At 47.7% G+C, this 20,825-nt stretch overlaps 1 protein-coding gene across 1 annotated transcript; it reads left to right on the top strand.

Moving 5' to 3' along the window:
* Nucleotides 1-8,386: 8,386 nt before the first annotated feature.
* Nucleotides 8,387-19,823, top strand: LOC100988885 (oligosaccharyltransferase complex subunit OSTC-like). The gene has a single exon (XM_055103622.2). The coding sequence runs from the start codon at nt 10,344-10,346 to the stop codon at nt 10,713-10,715; it is 372 nt and encodes a 123-aa protein (XP_054959597.1). The 5' UTR covers nt 8,387-10,343; the 3' UTR covers nt 10,716-19,823.
* The last annotated feature ends 1,002 nt before the right edge of the window (nt 19,824-20,825 follow it).

Here is a 20,825-nt window from a genome sequence, read left to right on the forward strand (position 1 = left end):
GCTCAGTTAATTCCACAAGCCCTGGGCCCCCACTGCCATCCCCACTCCCCATCATCTGGCTCTGTCAACCCAGATTCCCCCTATTCCCACAATAGTCCAGGTTCTGCACCCCAGGCCCCACTCCTGTGTCCAAGAAGGCACCTCTGGCCAGTTGCAATGGCTCACGCCTATAATCCCAGCACTTTGGGAGGCTGAGTCAGGTGGATCACTTGAGCCCAGAGGTTGAGACCAGCCTGGGCAACATGGCAAACCCCATCTCTACAAAAATTTAAAAACTTAGCTAGGTGTGGTGGTGCACACCTCTAGTCCTAGCTACTCTAGATGATTGCTTGAGCCTGGGAGGCGGAGGCTGCAGTGAGCCATGATCGTGCTACTGCACTCCAGCCTGAGGGACAGAGCAAGACCCTGTTTCAAAAAATAAAAATAAGTTTTAGGCTGGGAGCAGTGAGTGGTTCACACCTGTAATCCCAGCACTTTGAGAGGCCAAGGTGGGCAGATCACCTGAGGTCAGGAGTTTGAGACCAGCCTGGCCAACATGGTGAAACCCCATCTCTACCAAAAAAAAAAAAAAAACAAAACAAATTGGCCGGGTGTGGTGGCAGGAACCTGTAATCCCAGGTGGCTGAAGCAGGAGAATCGCTTGAACCCGGGAGGTAGAGGTTGCAGTGAGCTGAAATTGTGCGACCGAAATTTAGCCTGGGCGACAGAGTGAGACTCCATCTCAAAAAATAAAAATAAAGGTAAATTTGAAAATAAAAAAACAGGCCAGGCACAGTGGGTCACACCTGAAATCCTAGCACTTTGGGAGTCAGAGGTGGGCAGATCACTGGAGGTCAGGAGTTCGAGACCAGCCTGGCCAACATGGTAAAACCCCATCTCTATTAAAAATACAAAAATTAGCCGAGCATGGTGGCAGATGCCTGTAATCCCAGCTACTCGGAGGCTGAGGCAGGAGAATCGCTTGAACCCGGGAGGCAGAGGTTGCATGAGCCGAGATCGTGCCACTGCACTCCAGCCTGGGTGACAGAGTGAGACTCCACCTCAAAAAAAAAAAAAAAAAAAAGTAAATAAATAAATAAAAATAAATAAAAATTAAAATTAAAATTAAAAAATAAAAAAAAATAAAATAAACCTGTGCCCTCACCTGTGAGTGTCGTTGGACCCCCCCCCCCACAGCTCGGCCCATTTGTAGTCGGCGTCTGTGAGCTGCCAGTTGTGCAGATCTCCCTTGATGAAGCCAGAGACGATGACGCAGCTCAGAACCAAAAGGTTCACACCTGTGAAGACTTTGGAACCCCAGGCTGACTCCCGAGCTCCCAGAGCCAGCAGTCCTGTGGGAAACATGGAATATCCAGAATAAATAAACCCACAGAGACAGAAGGCAGATCCGTGGTTGCCGGGGGCCAAAGGGAATGGGGAACGACTGCCTAAAGGGTGCAGGGTTTCCCACAGCGGTGATGAAAACGTTTCCCAATTAGATGGAAGTGGCAGCTGCACAATGCCGTGGATGTACTAAATGCCACTGAACTGCATGCTTTCAAATGGTTCATTTCAGGCCAGGCGCAGTGGCTCACGCCTGTAATCCCAGCACTCTGGGAGGCTGAGGCTGGAGGATCACGAGATAAGGAGATTGAGACCATCCTGGCTAACATGGTGAAACCCTGTATCTACTAAAAATACACAAAAAAATTAGCCGGGCGTGGTGGCGGACGCCTGTAGTCCCAGCTACTCGGGAGGCTGAGGCAGGAGAATGGTGTGAAGCTGGGAGGCAGAGGTTGCAGTGAGCCGAGATCGCGCCACTGCACTCCAGCCTGGGCAGACAGAGTGAGACTCCGTCAAAAAAAAAAAAAAAAAAAAAAAAGGAAAGAAGAGAAAGAAAGAAAGAAAGAAAAGAAAGACCTTACAATTCATTTGGAAACAAAAAGAGCTCAAATAGCAAAAGGAATCCTGAGCAAAAAGAATAAAGCTGGAGACATCATGTTACCTGACTTCAAAACATATCAGAAGGCTCTGGTAACCAAAACAACATGGTATTGGTATAAAAACAGACATATGGCTAGGTATTGTGGCTCACACCTGTAATCCCAGCACTTTGGGAGGCCAAGAGGGGCAGATCCCTTGAGCTCAGGAGTTCAAGACCAGCCTGGGCAACATGGTGAAACCCCATCTCTACAAAAAATACAAAAATTAGCTGGGCATGGTGGCAGGCGCCTATAATCCGAGCTACCCAGGAGGCTGAGGCAGGAGAAGCGCTTGAACCTGAAGACTGAGGCTGCTGTGAGCCAAGATCACACCACTGTACTTTAGCCTGGGCGACAGAGCGAGACTCGATCTCAAAAAAAAAAAAAAAAAAAAAACCAAACCAGAAACAAAAAAAACCCCAAACATATAGAGCAATGGTACAGTATAGAAAATCCAGAAATAAATCCACGTGTGTACCGGCTGGCCACTGTGGCTCACTCCTGTAATCCCAGCACTTTGAAAGGCCGAAGTGGGCAGATCACCTGAGATCAGGGGTTCTAGACCAGCCTGACCAACATGGCAAAACCCCGTCTCTACTAAAAATCCAAAAATTGGCTGGGCGTAATCCCAGCACTTTGGGAGGCCGAGGCGGGCAGATCACCTGAAGTCAGGAGTTCGGGACCAGCCTGGCCAACATGATGAAACCCTGTCTCTACTAAAAATACAAAAATTAGCTGGACGTGGTGGCACACACCTATAGTCCCAGGTACTTGGGAGGCTGAGGAAGGAGAATTGCTTGAACCTGGGAGGTGGAGGTTGTGGTGGGCTGACATCATGCCACTGCACTCCAGCCTGGGCAACAGAGCAAGACTCCATCTCAAAAAATAAAAATAAAAATAAGCCAGGGGTGGTGCCCACACCTGTAATCCCAGCTACTTAGGAGGCTGAGTGAGGAGAATCACTTGAACCTGGGAGGCAGAGGTTGCAGTGAGCCGAGATCAGGCCACTGCACTCCAGCCTGGGTGACAAGAGCAAAACTCTGTCTCAAAAAAAAAAAAAAAAAAAAAAAATTAGGCGGGTGTGGTGGCGTATGCCTGTAATCCCAGCTACTCAGGAGGCTGAGCCAGGAGAATTGCTTGAAACTGGGTGGCAGAGGTTGCAGTGAGCAGAGATCACACCATTGCACTCCAGCCTGGGCGACAGAGCAAGACTCTGTCTCGAAAAAAGAAAAAAGAAGAAGAAAAAAGAAATGATCCATGGGTGAGGGGTTGGATATCCTAGATGCCGTGACATGATGATCATTACCTACTCCATTCATGTATCAAAATATCACGTGCCCCATTAATATGTACAATTATTATGTATCAAATAAGAAAAAAGTTCCCTTCATTGGCTGTTTTAATTTTATACCACCCTAAGTGAAATATTGCCACTTAGAAAGCTTAGCTGCAGAGTTTAGTAAATTATAGTGAAAAAACACACCTGAAGCTGGAGCTCTGCCGGGGGCGGGTGCAGGGCTGATGTGGAGTCCCAGCTTGTCCAACCAGCGGCCCATGGGCTGCCTGCAGCTCAGGATGGCTTTGAATGTGGTCCCACACAAATTCAGAAACTTTCTTAAAACATTACGAGTTTGTTTGTGATTCTGGGTTTTTTTCAGCCCATCAGCTATCGTTAGTGTATTTTATGTGTACCCGGAGACAATTCTTCTTCTTCCAATGTGGCCCAGGGAAGCCAAAAGATTGGACACCACTGATTGTAGACAAATAAGGAGGCCACCTTCAGACAGAGCACTGTACACTGTTTTGTTCTTGTTTTTCTTTGAGATGGAGTCTCGCTCTGTCTCCCAGGCTGGAGTGCAGTGGGACCATCTCGGCTCAATGAAACCTCCGCCTCCCAGGTTCAAACGATTCTCCTGCCTCAGCCTCCAAGTAGCTGGGATTACAGGCAACCAACACCATGCCTGACCAATTTTTGTATTTTTAGTAGAGACAAGGTTTCACCATGTTGGCCAGGCTGGTCTCAAACTCCTGACCTCAGGTGATCCACCTGCCTCGGCCTCTGAAAGCACTGGGATTACAGGCGCGAGCCACGGAGCCCAGCCACAAAGTGACCGTCTAAAAAAAACCAAAAAATCCTTTTTGCAAGACAAAAAGTGCTCTCATGATAATTTAAAAAATTTTTTTTTGAGACACGGTCTCGCTGTGTCACTCAGGCTGGAGTGCAGCAGGCTCAAGGCATCCTCCCACTTGAGCCTCCTGAGTAGCTGGGACTATAGTCCCACATTACCACACCCAGATAATTTTTGTATGTTTGGTACAGATGGGGTTTTGCCATGTTGCCCACACTGGTCTTGGACTCCTGGGCTGAAGTGATCCACCCGCCTCAGCCTCCCAAAGTGCTGGGATTATAGGCACGAGCCTCCGCGCCTGGCCCTAATATTTATGGTGGAAATAAGGAGATGATTACGGTGTGATTTCATGCCTTCCACAGTTTATTGACATAAAAAGAGATTTTTTTAAAAAACATTGACAATGCTTAAGGAGGGGAAGAATAACACGAACACACTTCATGGAATGCACTCTGTAGGCAAAGTACGTTAACCGAATAGTGAGTGAGTTCCAAATTTTTAAAGTCCTGTTGCTCACAGGATAGAGGAAGGACTACGTGAAAAGTAAAGTCTAATTCAAATTTGAGGTGAACCGGCTGGGCGCAGTGGCTCACGCCTGGAATCCCAGCACTCTGGAAGGCCGAGGCAGGTGGATCACCTGAGGTCAGGAGTTTGAGACCAGCCTGACCAATATGGTGAAAACCCGTCTCTATTAAAAATACAAAAATTAGCCGGGCATGGTGGTGGGCGCCTGTAATCCCAGCTACTCGGGAGGCTGAGACAGGAGAATTGCTTGAATCCGGGAGGTGGAGGTTGCCGTGAGCCGAGATCGTGCCACTGCACTCCAGCCTGGGTGACAGAGTGAGACTCCACCTCAAAGAAAAAAGTAAGCTGGGTGGTGCAGTGGCTCACGCCTGTAACACTAACACATTGGGGGGCCAAGGCAGGAGAATCGCTTGAGCCCAGGAATTCAAGACCAGCCTGAGAAACATAGGAAGACCCCATCTCTACAAAAAATTTAAAAATGAGTGGGCATGGTGGCATACACCTGTAGTCCCAGCTAGTTGGGAGGCTGAGACAGGAGGATGGCTTGAACCCAGGAGGTTGAGGTTGCAGTGAGCTATGATCCTACCACTGCCTGGACAACAGAGTGAAACCGGTCTCAAAAACAAAACACAAAAAAGCAGACAGCAGCATAGAAATCGGATTGGACGTGGCCGGGTGCAGTGGCTCACGCCTGTAATCCCAGCTCTTTGGGAGACCGAGGCAGGTGGATCACTTGAGGTCAGGCGTTCGAGACCAGCCTGGCCAACATGGTGAAACCTCGTCTCTATGAAAAATACAAAAATTAGCCGGCCATGCTGGCAGGCGCCTGTAATCCTAGCTAATTGGGAGGCCGGGACAGGAGAATGGCTTGAACCCGGGAGGCGGAGGTTGCAGTGAGCTGAGATTGTGCCACGGCACCCCAGCCTGGGCAACAGAGTGAGACTCAGTCTCAAAAATAAAAAAAGGAAAAAAAGACTCCCTCTCTATGTTAAAGAATATTTTTAAAAAAGGAAGAAAGAAAAGAAATAGGATTGCACAAAACGGATCTGATCTAAAGGTCATAGACTGCAGGGGTCGGGCGGACGGGGAACCCAGCAAACCTGTCTCTCTGCATTCCTCCTGGCCTCTCTGAGCAGCCTTCCCTCCTGCTGGGCAGAGGGCAGAAGCCTCTCCGGAATGAGGGTCATAGACCTAAAACCAAACAAGATAGGACAGGAATTCCTTTATGGTCAGTGTTTACAGGGAAGATGGAGGGAAAATTAGAGTCAGAGATTTTAGGTTTTATGGCAGGATTTGGGGAAAAGGGATTCTGGTGTCTATGGCTCACTTTGGGAAAGACAGTTTCTAGTTTCTATGGCTAGCCTTGGGGGAGAAGGAGGGTCAGGAAGAAACTTCCGCTTCTGAAGCTGCTTCGGAAGCCTTCGTTTTGAGGTTATCGGTTTCTGAGCCCCAATATTAGCCTGCCACAGTCTAAGCTTTCAAAGCGCCTGTCAAACTCTTGTGGATCTATGCATTTCAAAGACCAAAATCAACAGCTCACATATGGGGTCCAAGAGGAGGGGGGAGGTCACTGCACGTTGTCACGTGTGAGATCTTTGTTGTTGTTGTTGTTGTTGTTGTTGAGATGGAATCTCGCTCTGTCGCCCAGGCTGGAGTGCAGTGGCACCATCTCAGCTCGACTGTAACCTTCACCTCCCAGGTTCTAGCAATTATCCTGCCTCAGCCTCCCAAGTATCTGGAATTACGGGTGCGTGCCATCATGACCCGCTAATTTTTTTTTTTTTTTTTGTATTTTTAGTAGAGACGGGGGTTTCACCATGTTGGCCAGGCCAGTCTCAAACTCCTGACCCCAAGCGATCTGCCCACCTCGGCCTCCCAAAGTGCTGGGACTACAGGCATGAGCCACCGCGCCTGGCCTCGTGTGAGATCTGATAAGAAGTCACGCACTAGAAGGAAGGGAAGAGTGTACTCTACAACCCCAAACGATGCGTTTGGAATCATTTCAAACCCACAAAACAAGCGTTTCATCCGGAATTGGGACAGAACATGGCCCCTAATGAGCCCCCTAAATAATTCTCAAGTACCACTTCTCCAATGACGAAGGAGACTGAGGATTTTTTTTCCTACGTTTATTGGCCATGTGGATATTTTGCCTTTGTAAAATATGTGTCCAAGCCTTTTGCCCATTTCTCCAGTGGGTAGTATTTCCTTTGTTTTTTTTTTTTGAGACAAAGTCTCACTCTGTTGCCCAGGCTGGAGTGCAGTGGCCTGATCTCGGCTCACTGCAACCTCCACCGCCTGGGTTCAAGCAATGCTCCTGCCTCAGCCTCCGAAGTAGCTGGGACTACGGGTCCACACCATCACACCTGGCTAATTTTTGTATTTTTAGTAGAGACAGGGTTTCACCATGCTGGCCAGGCTGGTCTCGAACTCCTGACCTCAGGTGATCCCCCTGCCTCAACCTCCCAAAGTGTTGGGATTACAGGCGTGAGCAACCGTGCCCAGCCCATTGGTTAGTATTTCTTTCTCTCGCTCCATTCTTCCCCATCTCCTTCCCTTCCTTGCTTCCTTCCCTCTTTCTTCCTTTCTCTTTTCTATAGAAGTTATTTCTCTCTCTCTCTCTTTTTTTTTTTTTGAGACAGAGTCTCCCTCTGTCGCCCAGGCTGGAGTGCAGTGGCATGATCTCAGCTCACTGCAAACCCTGCCTCCTGGGTTCATGCCAGTCTTCTGCCTCAGCCTCCCAAGTGCTGGGACTACAGGTGCCCGCCACCACGCCCTGCTAATTTTTTGTATTTTTAGTAGAGACGGGGTTTCACCGTGGTCTCGATCTTCTGAACTCGTGATCCACCTGCCTCAGCCTCCCAAAGTGCTGGGATTACAGGCGTGAGTCACTGCGCCTGGCCTTTTTTTTTAAAACAGGGTCTCGCTCTGTTGCCCAGGTTGGAGTGCAGTGCCGCCATCTCAGCTCACTGCAATCTCCACCCACCGGAGTCAAGCGATTCTCCCCGCTCAGCCTCCCAAGTAGCTGGGACTACAGGCATGCACCACCGTGGCTGGCTAATTTTTATACTTTTAATAAAGACAGGATTTCACCATGTTGGCCAGGCTAGTCTTGAACTCCTGACCTCAGGTGATCTGCCTGTCTCGGCCTCCCAAAGTGCTGGGATTACAGGCGTGAGCCACTGCACCTGGCCTAAAAGAATCTTTGAATTGTCCATGAGTGATCGTGCGTGCCTGTGGTCCCAGCTACTTGGAGGCTGAGAAGGAAGTATCCCTTGAGCCTGGGAGTTTGAGGCAGCAATGAGCTATGCTCTTACCACTGCACTCCAGCCTGGGTGAAAGAGGAAGAAAACCCTTAATAGGCAGGCCACGGTGGCTCACGCCTGTAATCTCAATACTTTCAGAGGCCTAGGTGGGAGGATTGCTTGAGACCAGGAGTTCAAGACCAACCTGGGCAACATAGTGAGACCCTCATCTCTCCAAAAGTTTGAAAAAGAAAAAAAAATTGTTAATGAAACAGAAGTCCTTAATTTTATTTTATTTTCTAAGACATCTTGTTATAGCAAAAAGTCCTTAATTTTAATATAGTCTAATTTATATATTTTCTTCATTGTAAAAATTTTTGGGTCCTATCTAGCAAATTTTAGCTTACCTCTATGTAATAAAGACATTCTTCTGTGTTGTCTTCTAAAACAAAACATTGTTTTATTTTCTGATTTTAGGTCTGCAGTTCATTTGTAGATTTTTGTGTCTAGGATTAGGTAGGGTTAAGATCATTTGTGGCCAGGCATGGTGGCTCACACCAGTAATCCTAACACTTTGGGAGGCTAAGGCAGGAGGATCTCTTGAGCCCAGGAGTTTCAGACCAGCCTGGGGAACATAGAAAGACCCTGTCTATTTTTTTTTTTCAGTTAAATATATACTTTTAAAAAGATCATTTGTGGTGCTATAGTTGTGGGTGTTTAATTTGTAATTTACTTTGTTCTGTTGATCTATCTAATTTTTTTTTTTTTTAGACGGATTCTTCCTCTGTCACCCAGGCTGGAATGCTTCAGCCTCTCAATGCCATCATGCCCAGCTAATTTTTTGGACTTGTAGTAGAGACAGAGTTTCACCATATTGACCAGGCTGGTCTTGAACTCCTGGCCTTAGGTGATCCACCCACCTCAGCCTCCCAAAATGCTGGGATTATAGGCATGAGCTACCGTGCCCAGCCAGATCTGTCTAATTTTTTTTTTCTTTGAGACTCAGTCTCACTCTGTTACTCAGGCTGGAGTGCAGTGGCGTGATCTTGGCTCAGTGTAACCTCCAACTCCTGGGTTCAAGCGATTTTCCTGCCTCAGCCTCCTGAGTAGCTGGGATTACAGGTGCATGCCACCACGCCTGGCTAATTTTTGTATTTTTAGCAGAGACAGGGTTTTGCCATGTTGGCCAGGCTGGTCTCAAACTCCTGACTTCCAGTGATCCGCCCGCCTCGGCCTCCCAAAATGCTAGGATTACAGGTGCGAGCCACCGTGCCTGGCCGAGATCTGTCTAATTTTAAAGAATGTATGAAGATTCAGATTTAGGTTCCTGCTATTCTGTTATGGGAAATCTTTTCCTAGTTTCTTCTGATTAATATAAATCCTTAATTTTATTTATTTATTTTTTTACTACAGTCCTCTCTCTTTTATTACTTTTTATTTTTCTTAATTTTAATATAATGAAAAGTTCGATTTTTCCTGTTATGGTTAGCATTTTTTTCTTCTGTTTAAGAGGTGTTTCCTGGCTGGGTGTGATGGCTCACACCTGCAATCCTAGCACTTTGGGAGGCCAAGGTGGGAGGATCACTTGAACCCAGGAGTTCAAGACCAGCTTGGGCAACATAGTGAGACCCTTGTCTCCAATTTTTTAAAATTAAAAATTAAAAAAGGCGGGGCTGGGTGTGGTGGCTCACCCCTGTAATCCCAGCACTTTGGGACGCCGAGGCGGGTGGATCACCTAAGGTCAGGAGTTCGAGACCAGCCTGACCAACATGGAGAAACCCCGTCTCTACTAAAAGTACAAAATTAGCCGGGCGTGGTGGTGCATGTCTGTAATCCCAGCTATTCGGGAGGCTGAGGCAGGAGAATCGCTTGAATCCAGGAGGCGGAGGTTGCAGTGACCTGAGATTGTGCCATTGCACTCCAGCCTGGGCAACAAGAGTGAAACTCTGTCTCAAAAAAAATAAATAAATAAAAAATAAAATAAAAAAGAAGTGTTTCCCTAGCGTGAAGACATGAAGCTCTTCTGTAAACTTCATTGTTCTGCCTTTACAATTCAATCTACAACCCACTAGAATTAATCTTCCGTATATATAGCATGGGGTGGAGGTCAAACACCTTTTTTCCATATGGATGTTCAGCTGTCCCAGTGTCATTTATTTAAAAGACTGTCCTGGACCTGGCATGGTGGCTCACGCCTGTAATCCCAGCACTTTGGGAGGCTGAGGCGGATGGATCACTTGAGGTCAGGAGTTCAAGACCAGCCTAACCAACATGGCAAAACCCCATCTCTGCTAAAAATACAAAATTAGCCAGGTTTGGTGGTGCATGCCTGTAATTCCGGCTACTCGGGAGGCTGAGGCAGGAGAATCCCTTGAACCTCATAGGCAGAGGTTGCAATGAGCCAAGATCGCACCATTGCGTTCCAGCCTGGGCAACAAGAGCGAAACTCTGTCTCAAAAAATAAGAAAAAATAGAGGCCGAGAATGGCCCTTGCTGCCACCAACATGGAGACTTTGTACCGTGTCCCGTTCTTAGTGCTTGAATGTCCCAACCTGAAGCTGAAGAAGCCGCCCTGGCTGCACATGCCGTTGGCCATGACTATGTATGCTCTGGTGATGGTGTCTTACTTCCTCATCACCAGAGGAATCGTTTATGATGTTACGGTTGAACCGCCGGGTGTTGGCTCTATGACTGATGAACAAGGGCATCAGAGGCCAGTAGCTTTCTTGGCCTACAGAGTAAGTGGACTATATTATTATGGAAGGACTTGGATCCAGCTTCCTGTTTACAATGGGAGGCTTAGGTTTCATAATCCTGGACCGATCGAATGCACCAAATATCCCAAAACTCAATAGATTTCTTCTTCTATTCGTTGGATTCGTCTGTGTCCTATTGAGTTTTTTTCAAGGCTAGAGTATTCGTGAGAATGAAACTACCGGGCTCTCTGATGGGTTAGAGTGCCTTTAAGAAGAAATCAGGCTGGGTGCAGTGGCTCACGCCTGTAATCCCAGCACTTTGGGAGGCCGAGGCGAGCGGATTACCTGAGGTCAGGAGTTCAAGATCAGCCTGGGCAACATGGTGAAACCCCATCTCTACTAAAAATACAAAATTAGCAGGGCGTGGTGACACATGCCTGTAATCCCAGCTACTCGGGAGGCTGAGACAGAAGAATCGCTTGAACCCGGGAGGCAGAGGATGCGGTGAGCCGAGATCGCGCCATTGCACTCCAGCCTGGGCAACAAGAGTAAATCTCCGTCTCACAAAAAAAAAAAAAAAAAAAGAAAAAAAAAAAGAAGAAATCAGTGCATACTGGATTTGCTCCTGTCAATGAAGTTTTAAAGGCTGTCCAATCCTCTAATATGAGATGTAGAAAAGAAGGAAGAGCAGCAGTAAAAGAAATATTTAGTGAAAAACCAGGAAGTGTATTGAAGCTTGGACTAGAATTTCTTCTTTATTAAAGAGACAAATTTATCACAGTATTTTCTTTTCCCGCTGACCACATTGCTATACCAACGATGATGAGTGGCATTTTCTTCTTAGTTTTTTATTTCTTTAAGAAAATACAAGCCAGGCGCGGTGGCTCACTTCTGTAGTCCCAGCACTTTGGGAGGCCAAGGTGGGCAGATCACGAGGTCAGGAGTTCCAGACCAGCTTGGCCACCATGTTGAAACCCCATCTCTACTAAAAATACAAAAATTAGCCGGGCGTGGTGGTGGTGGGGCACCTGTAATCCCAGCTACTTGGAAGGCTGAGGCAGGAGAATCACGTGAACCTGGGAGGCAGAGGCTGCAGTGAGCCTAGATCGCTGCCACTGCACTCCAGCCTGGGCGACAACAGAGCGAGACTCTGTTTCAAAAAAAAAAAAAAAAGAAAGAAAGAAAGAAAAGAAAATATACTGCATACCTACAACTATAATAGCAAATATAGTGATTATTTTTTACAACCCCCTTAACACTTTTTGGAGATGACATTTCTGACTTTCAGAAATTAACATAAAATCAAGAAGCAAGATTCCATGAGCTGAGACCTCTGGACAGCTGGTCAGCTTTACCTACGGAGCTTTGGCTTTAACTAGAGTGTGTGATGGTAGATTATTTCAGATAGGTATGTAAGACTGCTGCCTGAACAATAACATGTATGAAAGGAACAGAAATAAATACTAATTAAAAAACAAAATAAGAAAAAATAAAAAATAAACACTACTATGGACATGGTAGCTCATGCCTGTAATCCTAGCACTTTGGGATGCCAAGGTAGGTAGATCGCTTGAACCAAGGAGTTCAAGGAGTTGGGAGACCAGTCTGGGCAACATAGCAAGACCCCATCTCTAAAAAAAAAAAAAAAAAAAGAGTACTAAAGACTCAGAGATAGAAAAATGGAAATTATTCATATTGTCTCCAGATTTTTTTTTTTTTGGACGGAGACTTGCTCTGTCACCCAGGCTGGAGTGCAGTGGCACGATCTTGGCTCACTGCAACCTCCACCTCCCAGGTTCAAGCAATTCTCCTGCCTCAGCCTCCCAAGTAGCTGGGATTACAGGCATACGCCACCAAACCCGGCTAATTTTGTACTTTTAGCAGAGACGGGGTTTTGCCATGTTTGTCAGGCTGGTCTTGAACCCCTGACCTCAGGTGATCCACCCGCCTCAGCCTCCCAAAGTGCTGGGATTACAGGTGTGAGCCACCGCGCCCGGCCAGTAGTCTTTTATCCTTGTAACAGATTAATCTTTTCTAGGGAAATGGAGACCTTTCATTTTCATGTCCTTTTTACGTCCCTGTTGATTGTATCTCTGCCTCCATTCTGTTGATCGGAATGACACTGACTTAATTTGCGTTCTCTAAAGCAGACACTGATACAAAGCCTTGAGTTCCAGAGGTTTATTTAGAATGTGATCCTAAACCAAGAGGGAGGTAGCAGGGAGAGTAAGACAGGGAAGGATGGGGAGCCAACACCTTATCTAAGGACATGTTGAGGCCAGGCGTGGTGGCTCATGCCTGTAATCCCAGCACTTTGGGAATCCGAGGCAAGCAGATCACAAGGTCGGGAATTTGAGACCAGCCTGGCCAACATAGTGAAACTCTGTCTCTACTAAAAATGCAGAAAACAGGCCGGGTGCGGTGGCTCACGCCTGTAATCCTAGCACTTTGTGAGGCCGAGACGGGCGGATCACCTGAGGTTGGGAGTTGGAGACCAGCCTGAGCAACATGGAGAAACCCCGTCTCTACTAAAAATACAAAAATTAGCCTTGCGTGGTGGTGCATGCTTGTAATCCCAGCTACTTGGGAGGCTGAGGCAGGAGAATCACTTGAACCTGGGAGGCAGAGGTTGCGATGAGCCGAGATCGTGCCATTGCACTCCAGCCTGGGCGACAAGAGTGAAACTTCATCTCAAAAAAAAAAAAAAAAAAAACAAACAGAAAAAATTAGCTGGGCCTGGTGGCAGACGCCTGTGGTCCTAGCTATTCAGGAGGCAAAGGCAGGAGAATTGCTTGAACCTGGGAGGTGGAGGTTGCAGTGAGCCGAGATCATGCCACTGCACTCCAGCCTGGGTGACAGAGTGAGACTCTATCTCAAAAAAAAAAAAAAAAAAAAAAGGATAAGTTGCTGAAGTCTGTGAAGTGGACAATGAGGGCTTGATTCCTTTGAAGCCTGTTGAAGACTGTTTACGCTTCCTCTTATCATCCCCTGCCTCATCCCCTGTCACAGAGATGAAAGACTGGGACATTTCTGTGCCAAATTTCATCCCACATTGGGTGAGGCCTTCCCTGAGACATGTTGACTTCCTGCAGTTCAAAGCTACTTTCTTCTTTAGACAGGGTCTCGCTCTGTCCCCCAGGCTAGAGTGCTATAGCGTGATCTCGCCTCACTGCAAGCTCCGCCTCCCGGGTTCAAGCCATTCTCCTGCCTCAGCCTCCCCAGTAGCTGGGACTACAGGCACCTGCCACCTTGTCCGGCTGTTTTTTTGTATTTTTAGTAGAGACAGGGTTTCACCATGTTAGCCAGGATGGTCTCGATCTCCTGACCTCGTGATCCGCCCACCTTGGCCTCCCAAAGTGCTGACATTACAGGTGTGAGCCACCGTACCCGGCCTATTTTCTTCTTTAGACAGGGTCTTCCTCTGTCCCCTAGGCTGGAGTGCAGTGGTGTGATCTTGGCTCACTGCAACCTCTGCCCCCTGGGTTCAAGAGATTCTCCTGCCTCAGCCTCCTGAGCAGCTAGGATTACAGACATGCGTCACTATGCCCGGCTAATTTTTTGCATTTTTTGGTAGAGATGGGGTTTCACCATGTTGGTCAGGCTGGTCTCGAACTCCTGGCCTCAAGTGATCTGTCTGCCTTGGCCTCCCAAAGTGCTGGGATTACAGGTGTGAGCCACCCCGCCTGGGCAAAGCTATTTTCCATTTTAAATTTTTTGTTATTGTTGTTTTGAGACCAAGTCTCACTCTGTTGCCCAAGCTGGAGTGCAGTGGCATGATCTCTAAATTTTGTATTTTTAGTAGAGACGGGTTTTCACCTTGTTGCCCAGGCTGGTCTCGAATTCTTGACCTCAGGTGATCCACTTGCCTCAGCCGCCCAAAGTGCTGGGATTACAGGCGTGGGCCACCATGCCCAGCCTGCCAAAGCTATTTTCTATGGGATAAATGACAGCAGAAAGGACCCCAGAGCAAAATACTAAAAAGATGTATGGCACGTGCATGAGGTGAGAGTATGGTAGAATCAAGTGAGTCTCTGCTTTCATGAGACTGAACAGTGAGGCTCAGGTTAAAATTAGAGGTGTACAAGAGAGTATGATATGGACATCTGCTACTGAACAATCCTTGTGCTTCTTGAAAATGCTCATTTCCATATTTTTTATTTTTTATTTTTTTTCAGATACAAGGTCTCACTGTGTCACCCAGGCTAGATTGCAGGGGCACAATTAAGGTTCACTAAAGTCCCAACCCCCTGGGTTCAAGCAATCCTCCTGCCTCAGCCTCTGGAGTAGCTGGGACTGCAGTTGCATGCCACAGTGCCTGGCTAATTTTTTTATTTTTTGTAGAGGTAAGGGCTTGCTATGTTGCCCAGATTGGTCTTGAACTCCCGGCCTCAAATGATCCTCCCACCTGTGCCTCCCAAAGTGCTGGGATTACAGGCATAAGCCACTGCACCCAGCCTCATTTCTATATGTAAGTTCATTTAGTCATTAAGTCTTGAAGCAAAGATCCAGCCACGATCTATATAAAATTTTCAATACAGGCCAGGCATGGTGGCTCATGTCTATAATCCCGGCACTTTGGGAGGCTGAGGCAGGCTGATCACTTTAGGTCAGGAGTTCCAGACCAGCCTGGCCAACATGGTGAAACGCTAATACAAAAAATTAGCTGGGCATGGTGGTCAGCACCTGTAATCCCAGCTGCTAGGGAGGTTGAGGCAGGAGAATCGGTTGAACCTGGAGGTAGAGGTTGCAGTAAGTCAAGGTCACGCCACTGCACTCCACCCTGGGAAACAGAGCAAGACTCTGTTCCAAAAAAAAACAAAAGGCAATCTTTCCTAGAAAAAAAATATTTTCTGCACATTCTTAGGCACGCATTTGTATGCTGCTATAGCTATTTAAAATTTTCAATACAATATGTTTACCAGAGCAAACTACAATCCTCATTGTTATGTGGGCCCCAAACCATTACTGATACTCATCTGTTTCCCCCACGTCTTCTACATTTCCTCATGGTGGGCCAGTACTTCATTTTTTGTAACTCATTTGCCTGCTGGGGTGACTCAGGCCTTTGTTTCTGAGAGATCTGAGTCCGGTGTTGCTAGGAAGGAAAAGGTTAACTAGTCTATAATCCATTCTTTCTCCCAACCTGGTGATGTCTGAGGAGGCATCCCTTGGTCAAACTTCTTTGTAAACATGCTAATCAGATCTCATGGTATTTATTAGAGGAAAACAACCAGAGATTCTTATCTGTGAGATGCTTTCAGCAGGACATACTTGTTCTTTCTTGATGTCTTGCAGTAAACAAGGAATTTAGGGGTTTATGGGCATGAGCCACTGGAAAATGTCAGCGTCACATATTTAGTTAACAGAGAGAGAGAGAGAGGGGCTGGGCATGGTGGCTCATGCCTACAATCCCAGCATTTTGGGAGACTGAGGCAGGAAGATCACTTGAGCCCAGAAGCGTAAGATCAGCCTAGGTAACATAATGAGACCTCGTCTTATTAAGAGTCTGATTCCACCCTCCCTTGGTGTTATCTCAGTTACTGTACTTTTACAGGGCTGTGGTTGTGCAACTTCCTGCTGGGCATGGGGAATTCTCTGAGTTCCAGACAAGAACCTTCCTGCCCCAATATGCAGCAGCAACCCAGTCTCTTCATAATGCTCGTGGTTGATTATCCATGCCCGCCAACTACCTCATTTCTCTGCCCAGTGCTTAATCAGCCTGAAGAGCCCACAGTCACCAGGCAGAAAACCTTACTGTGCTTCTTGGTGAAAGTGTTCCCTCTTCAAAAATGAAGACATCGCGCCAGATAAGGTTTGGGGACAAGAAGCACAATTTCTTCAAGTGGGTCCCTAGACAGGATATTGATAAATGCCAATTCTATTTCACTCCCTGGTAGCTACACCTGTATATTCTAACTACTAGGGTCACAGCCCCTTATATTGACTGTTGGTTATATGCAGATATTGCATCTTAGAGGACAGCACCCCAACCCCATGGGATGTTATACCTGGGCTGACACTTCAGTTGAGCCCTTTAAAAAGCCATTCCTGGGCCAAGCACGGTGGCTCACACCTGTAATCCCAGCACTTTGGGAGGCCGAGGCGGGCAGATCACGAGGTCAGGAGATCGAGACCATCCTGGCTAACATGGTGGAACCCTGTATCTACCAAAAATACAAAAAAAATTAGCTGGGCCTGGTGGCAGGCGCCACCAGCTACTCAGAAGGCTGAGGCAGGAGAATGGCGTGAACCCAGGAGGTGGAGGTTGCAGTGAGCCGAGACTGTGCCACTGCACTCCAGCCTGGGCAACAGAGTGAGACTGTGTCTCAAAAAAAAAAATAATAAATAATAAATAAATAAAAGGCCATTCCTGGCTGGGCATGGTGGCTCACGCCTGTAATCCCAGCACTTTGGGAGGCCGAGGAGGGCGGATCACCTGAGGTTGGGAGTTTGAGACCAGCCTGACCAACATGGAGAAACCCTATTTCTGCTAAAAATACAAAATTAGCCTGGCATGGTGGCACATGCCTATAATCCCAGCTACTTGGGAGGCTGAGGAAGGAGAATCGCTTGAATCCGGGAGGCAGAGGTTGCAGTGAGCAGAGATTGCACCATTGCAGTCCAACCTGGGCAACAAGAGTGAAACTCCATCTCAAAAAAAAAAAAAAAAAGCCATTCCTGGCCCGGCGCAATGGCTCACGCCTGTAATCCCAACACTTTGGGATTACACTTGCCAAAGTAAGTGAATTACCTGAGGTCAGGAGTTTGACACCAGCCTGGCCAACATGGTGAAACCCCGTCTCTACTAAAAATACAAAATTAGCTGGGTATGATGGCAGGCGCCTGTAATCCCAGTTACTCAGGAGGCTGAGGGAGGAGAACCCCTTGAACCCAGGAGGCAGAGGTTGCAGTGAGCCAAGATTGTGCCATTGCACTCCAGCCAGGGCGACAAGAGCGAAACTCCGTCTCAAAAAATAAATAAATAAATAAATAAATAATAACCATTATGTTATCCCATGATGGCAGCTCCTTCTGTATAAGGTAATAAATATGTGATGTAAAGAGTGTATTTCATATTAATGCACTGATTGTTGTACTTTTTTTTTTTTTTTTTTTTTGAGACAGGGTCTTGCTCTGTCGCCCAGGCTGGAGTGCAATGGCACAATCTCGACTCACTGCAACCTCTGCCTCCCAGGTTCAAGCAATCCTTCTGCCTCAGCCTCCTGAGTAGCTGGGATCACAGGCGCCTACCACCACGCCCAGCTAATTTTTGTACTTTTTTAGTAGAGATGGGGTTTTGCCATGTTGCCCAGGCTAGTCTCAAACTCCTGACCTCAGGTGATCTGCCCTCCTTGGCCTCCCAAAGGGCTGGGATTACAGGCACAGGGAGCCACCATGCCCAGCTGTTTTTTTGTTTTGTGTTTTGTTTTTTTTTGAGACAGAGTCTCACTCTGTCACCCAGGCTAGAGTGCAGTGGCTTGATCTTGGCTCACTGCAACCTCAGTTCACTGAAGCCTCCCAGTTTCAAGCCGTACTCTTACCTCAGCCTTCTGAGTAGTTGGGATTACAGGCATGAGCCACCGTGCTCAGCCTTTTGTTTTGTATTTTTAGTAGAGACGGGGTTTCACCATGTTGGCCAGGCTGGTCTTGAACTCCTGGCCACAAGTGATCCACCTGCCTTGGCCTCCCAAAGTGCTGGGATTACAAGGATGTTAGAAAATGGCTGGGCCTGGTGGCTTACACCTACTTGGGAGACTGAGGCACGATAATCGCTTGAACCCGGGAGGCGGGCATTGCAGTGAGCTGAGATCAGGCCATTGCACTCCAGCCTGGGCGACAGTCACAAAAAAAAAAAGAAAGAAAGAAAGAAAGAAAACACATCAATTCCAGGAAATACAAATCAGATGAGATCGGGCGTGTTCCCGGTGGTATGGCTACAGAAACAGGAAACACAAATCAATCACCTTCACCACTGCCCTCTCCGGGGGAAAGGATGAAATATAATCAACTTACCACTAACTAGTCAGTCATTCCCCTTAAAGGACAATAGCAGATCAAGGTGTCATCATGGGCTTTTTTTTTTTTTTTTTTTGAGACAGGGTCTCGCTCTGTCGCCCAGCCTAGAGTGCAGTGGCACCACCATAGCTCAACCTTCTGGGCTCAAGTGATCCTCCTGCCTTAGCCTCTGGAGTACTAGGACTATAGGTGCATGCCTCCATGCCTGGCTAATTTAAAAAATTTTTTTGTAGAGACAGGATTTGGCTTTTTTACCCAGACTCATCTCAAACTCCTGGCCTCAAGCTATCCTCCCGCCTCGGCCTCTCACTGGTACTCTTATCACAGGCATGAGCCAGCGTGTCTGGCCCTGATCACAGCCAGAAACTCCCAGGCTGTGATAATGAGCTCAGCTTTCGTGAGAGACAGCTCATGCTATTAGGCACATCCTTCGTCTCTTCTCCTGCTACCCTGCTACCGCGTCTCTGTTCATGGGTGCATTACACAAGCAGTGGTCTGAGGATAGAACCTCAATGATGCCCACTGCACAAGGCACCCTCTCTTCCTGGTTGCTCAGGATCTTCTCTGTGGTGAGCACTCCCTGGAGAACATTAACATGAGACACAGAGATCTCATGCTTCTGCCTCTTCTCATAATTCCTTTTTTTTTTTTTTGAGAGGGAGTCTCACCATGTCGCCCAGGCTGGAGGGCAATGGTGTGATCTCAGCTCACTGCAACCTTCACCTTCCAGGTTCAAGCGATTCTCCTGCCTCAGCCTGCCAGGTAGCTGGGGCTACAAGTGTGCGCCACCACACCCGGCTAATTTTTGTGTCTTTAGTAGAGACGGGGTTTCACCATGTTGGCCAGGCTGGTCTGGAACTCCCGACCTCAGGTGATCTGCCTGCCTCAGCCTCCCATAGTGCTGGGATTACAGGTGTGAGCCACTGTGCCCAGTGCCCCAACTTTTTTGTGTGTGTCAGGGTCTCACTCTGTCACCCAGGCTAGAGTGCAGGGGCATAATCTCAGCTCACTGCAACATCTGCCTCCAAGGCTCAAGTGGTTCTCCCACCTCAGCCTCCTGAGTAACAGGGACTACAGGCATGTGCCACCAAACCCAGCTAATTTTTTGTATTTTTGGTACAGACGAGACTTCACCATGTTGCCCAGGCTGGTCACAAACTCCTGACCTCAAGCGATCGACCAGCCTTGGCTTCCCAAAGTGCTGGGATTACAGGCGTGAGCCACCGTGACTGGCCCCAGCTAATTTTTGTATTTTTAGTAGAGATGGGTTTTCACCATGTTGGCTAGGCTGGTCTCACACTCCTCACCTCAGGTGATCCGCCTGCCTCTGCCTCCCACAGTGCTGGGATTACAGGCATAAGCCACCACGCCCCACCGTGAGACCCCCATCTCTACAAAAAAACGTTTTAATTAGCTGTGCATGGTGGCAGGCACCCTAGTCCCAGCTACCTACTTAGGGGGCTGATCGCTTGAGCCCAGGAGGTCAAGGCTGCAGTGAGCTGGGATCACAGCTCTGCACTCCAGCCTGGGAGTCAGAGGGAGACCCTATCTCCAAAAAGAAAAAAAGACTAGAGATTGTGCCCCAGGCACAGATCATATTAATCCCAGTGATATTCTGGGAGTGGTGGCCAGACTCCTTCCCAGGACTGGTCTTCCGGTTTGGCAATGAGTGTTAGTCAAGGCGTGAGGTTCTCATGGGCTGTCTCAAGCACTCTGTTCGACATCTTTTTACTCTCTCCCAGGCTGGGGTGCAGTGGCGTCATCTTGGCTTACTGCAGCCTCCGCCTCCAGGGTTCAAGCAATTCTGGTGCCTCAGCCTCCCGAGTAGCTGGGATTATAGGCGCCTGCCATCACGCCTGGCTAATTTTTTTTGTATTTCTAGTAGAGTCAGGGTTTCACTATGTTGCCCAGGCTGGTCTTGAACTCCTGATCTCAGGTGATCTGCCTGCCTCGACCTCCCAAAGTGCTGGGGTTGACTGCTCGTGGCCCCACTGTTGCACATCTTGACTTCTCAGCCTCCAAGGTGATTCTTTAGGACACCAATTTAATCCCTCTAAACATGGCAACAGAGCCAGTGGTTTCCAGCCCTATTTGCGCAGTAGAAGGATTATTTACAAATCCTCATACTTAGACTCCACCCGCAGAGATTCAAGTGGACTGAGCCTGGAGTGAAGCCGAAGGCATTTTCTTATAATCCTGAGAATGATAATATACAGCTGTGGTTGAAAACCACCACTAAGACTTGTAAACTTT

Source organism: Pan paniscus, chromosome 20 (assembly GCF_029289425.2).
Source record: "Pan paniscus chromosome 20, NHGRI_mPanPan1-v2.0_pri, whole genome shotgun sequence".
In the NCBI taxonomy this organism is placed as follows: Eukaryota; Metazoa; Chordata; class Mammalia; order Primates; family Hominidae; genus Pan; species Pan paniscus.

Bases quoted from the DNA above. Each gene is read 5' to 3' on its own strand.
- LOC100988885 (XM_055103622.2), top strand. From the start codon at position 10,344: ATGGCCCTTGCTGCCACCAACATGGAGACTTTGTACCGTGTCCCGTTC.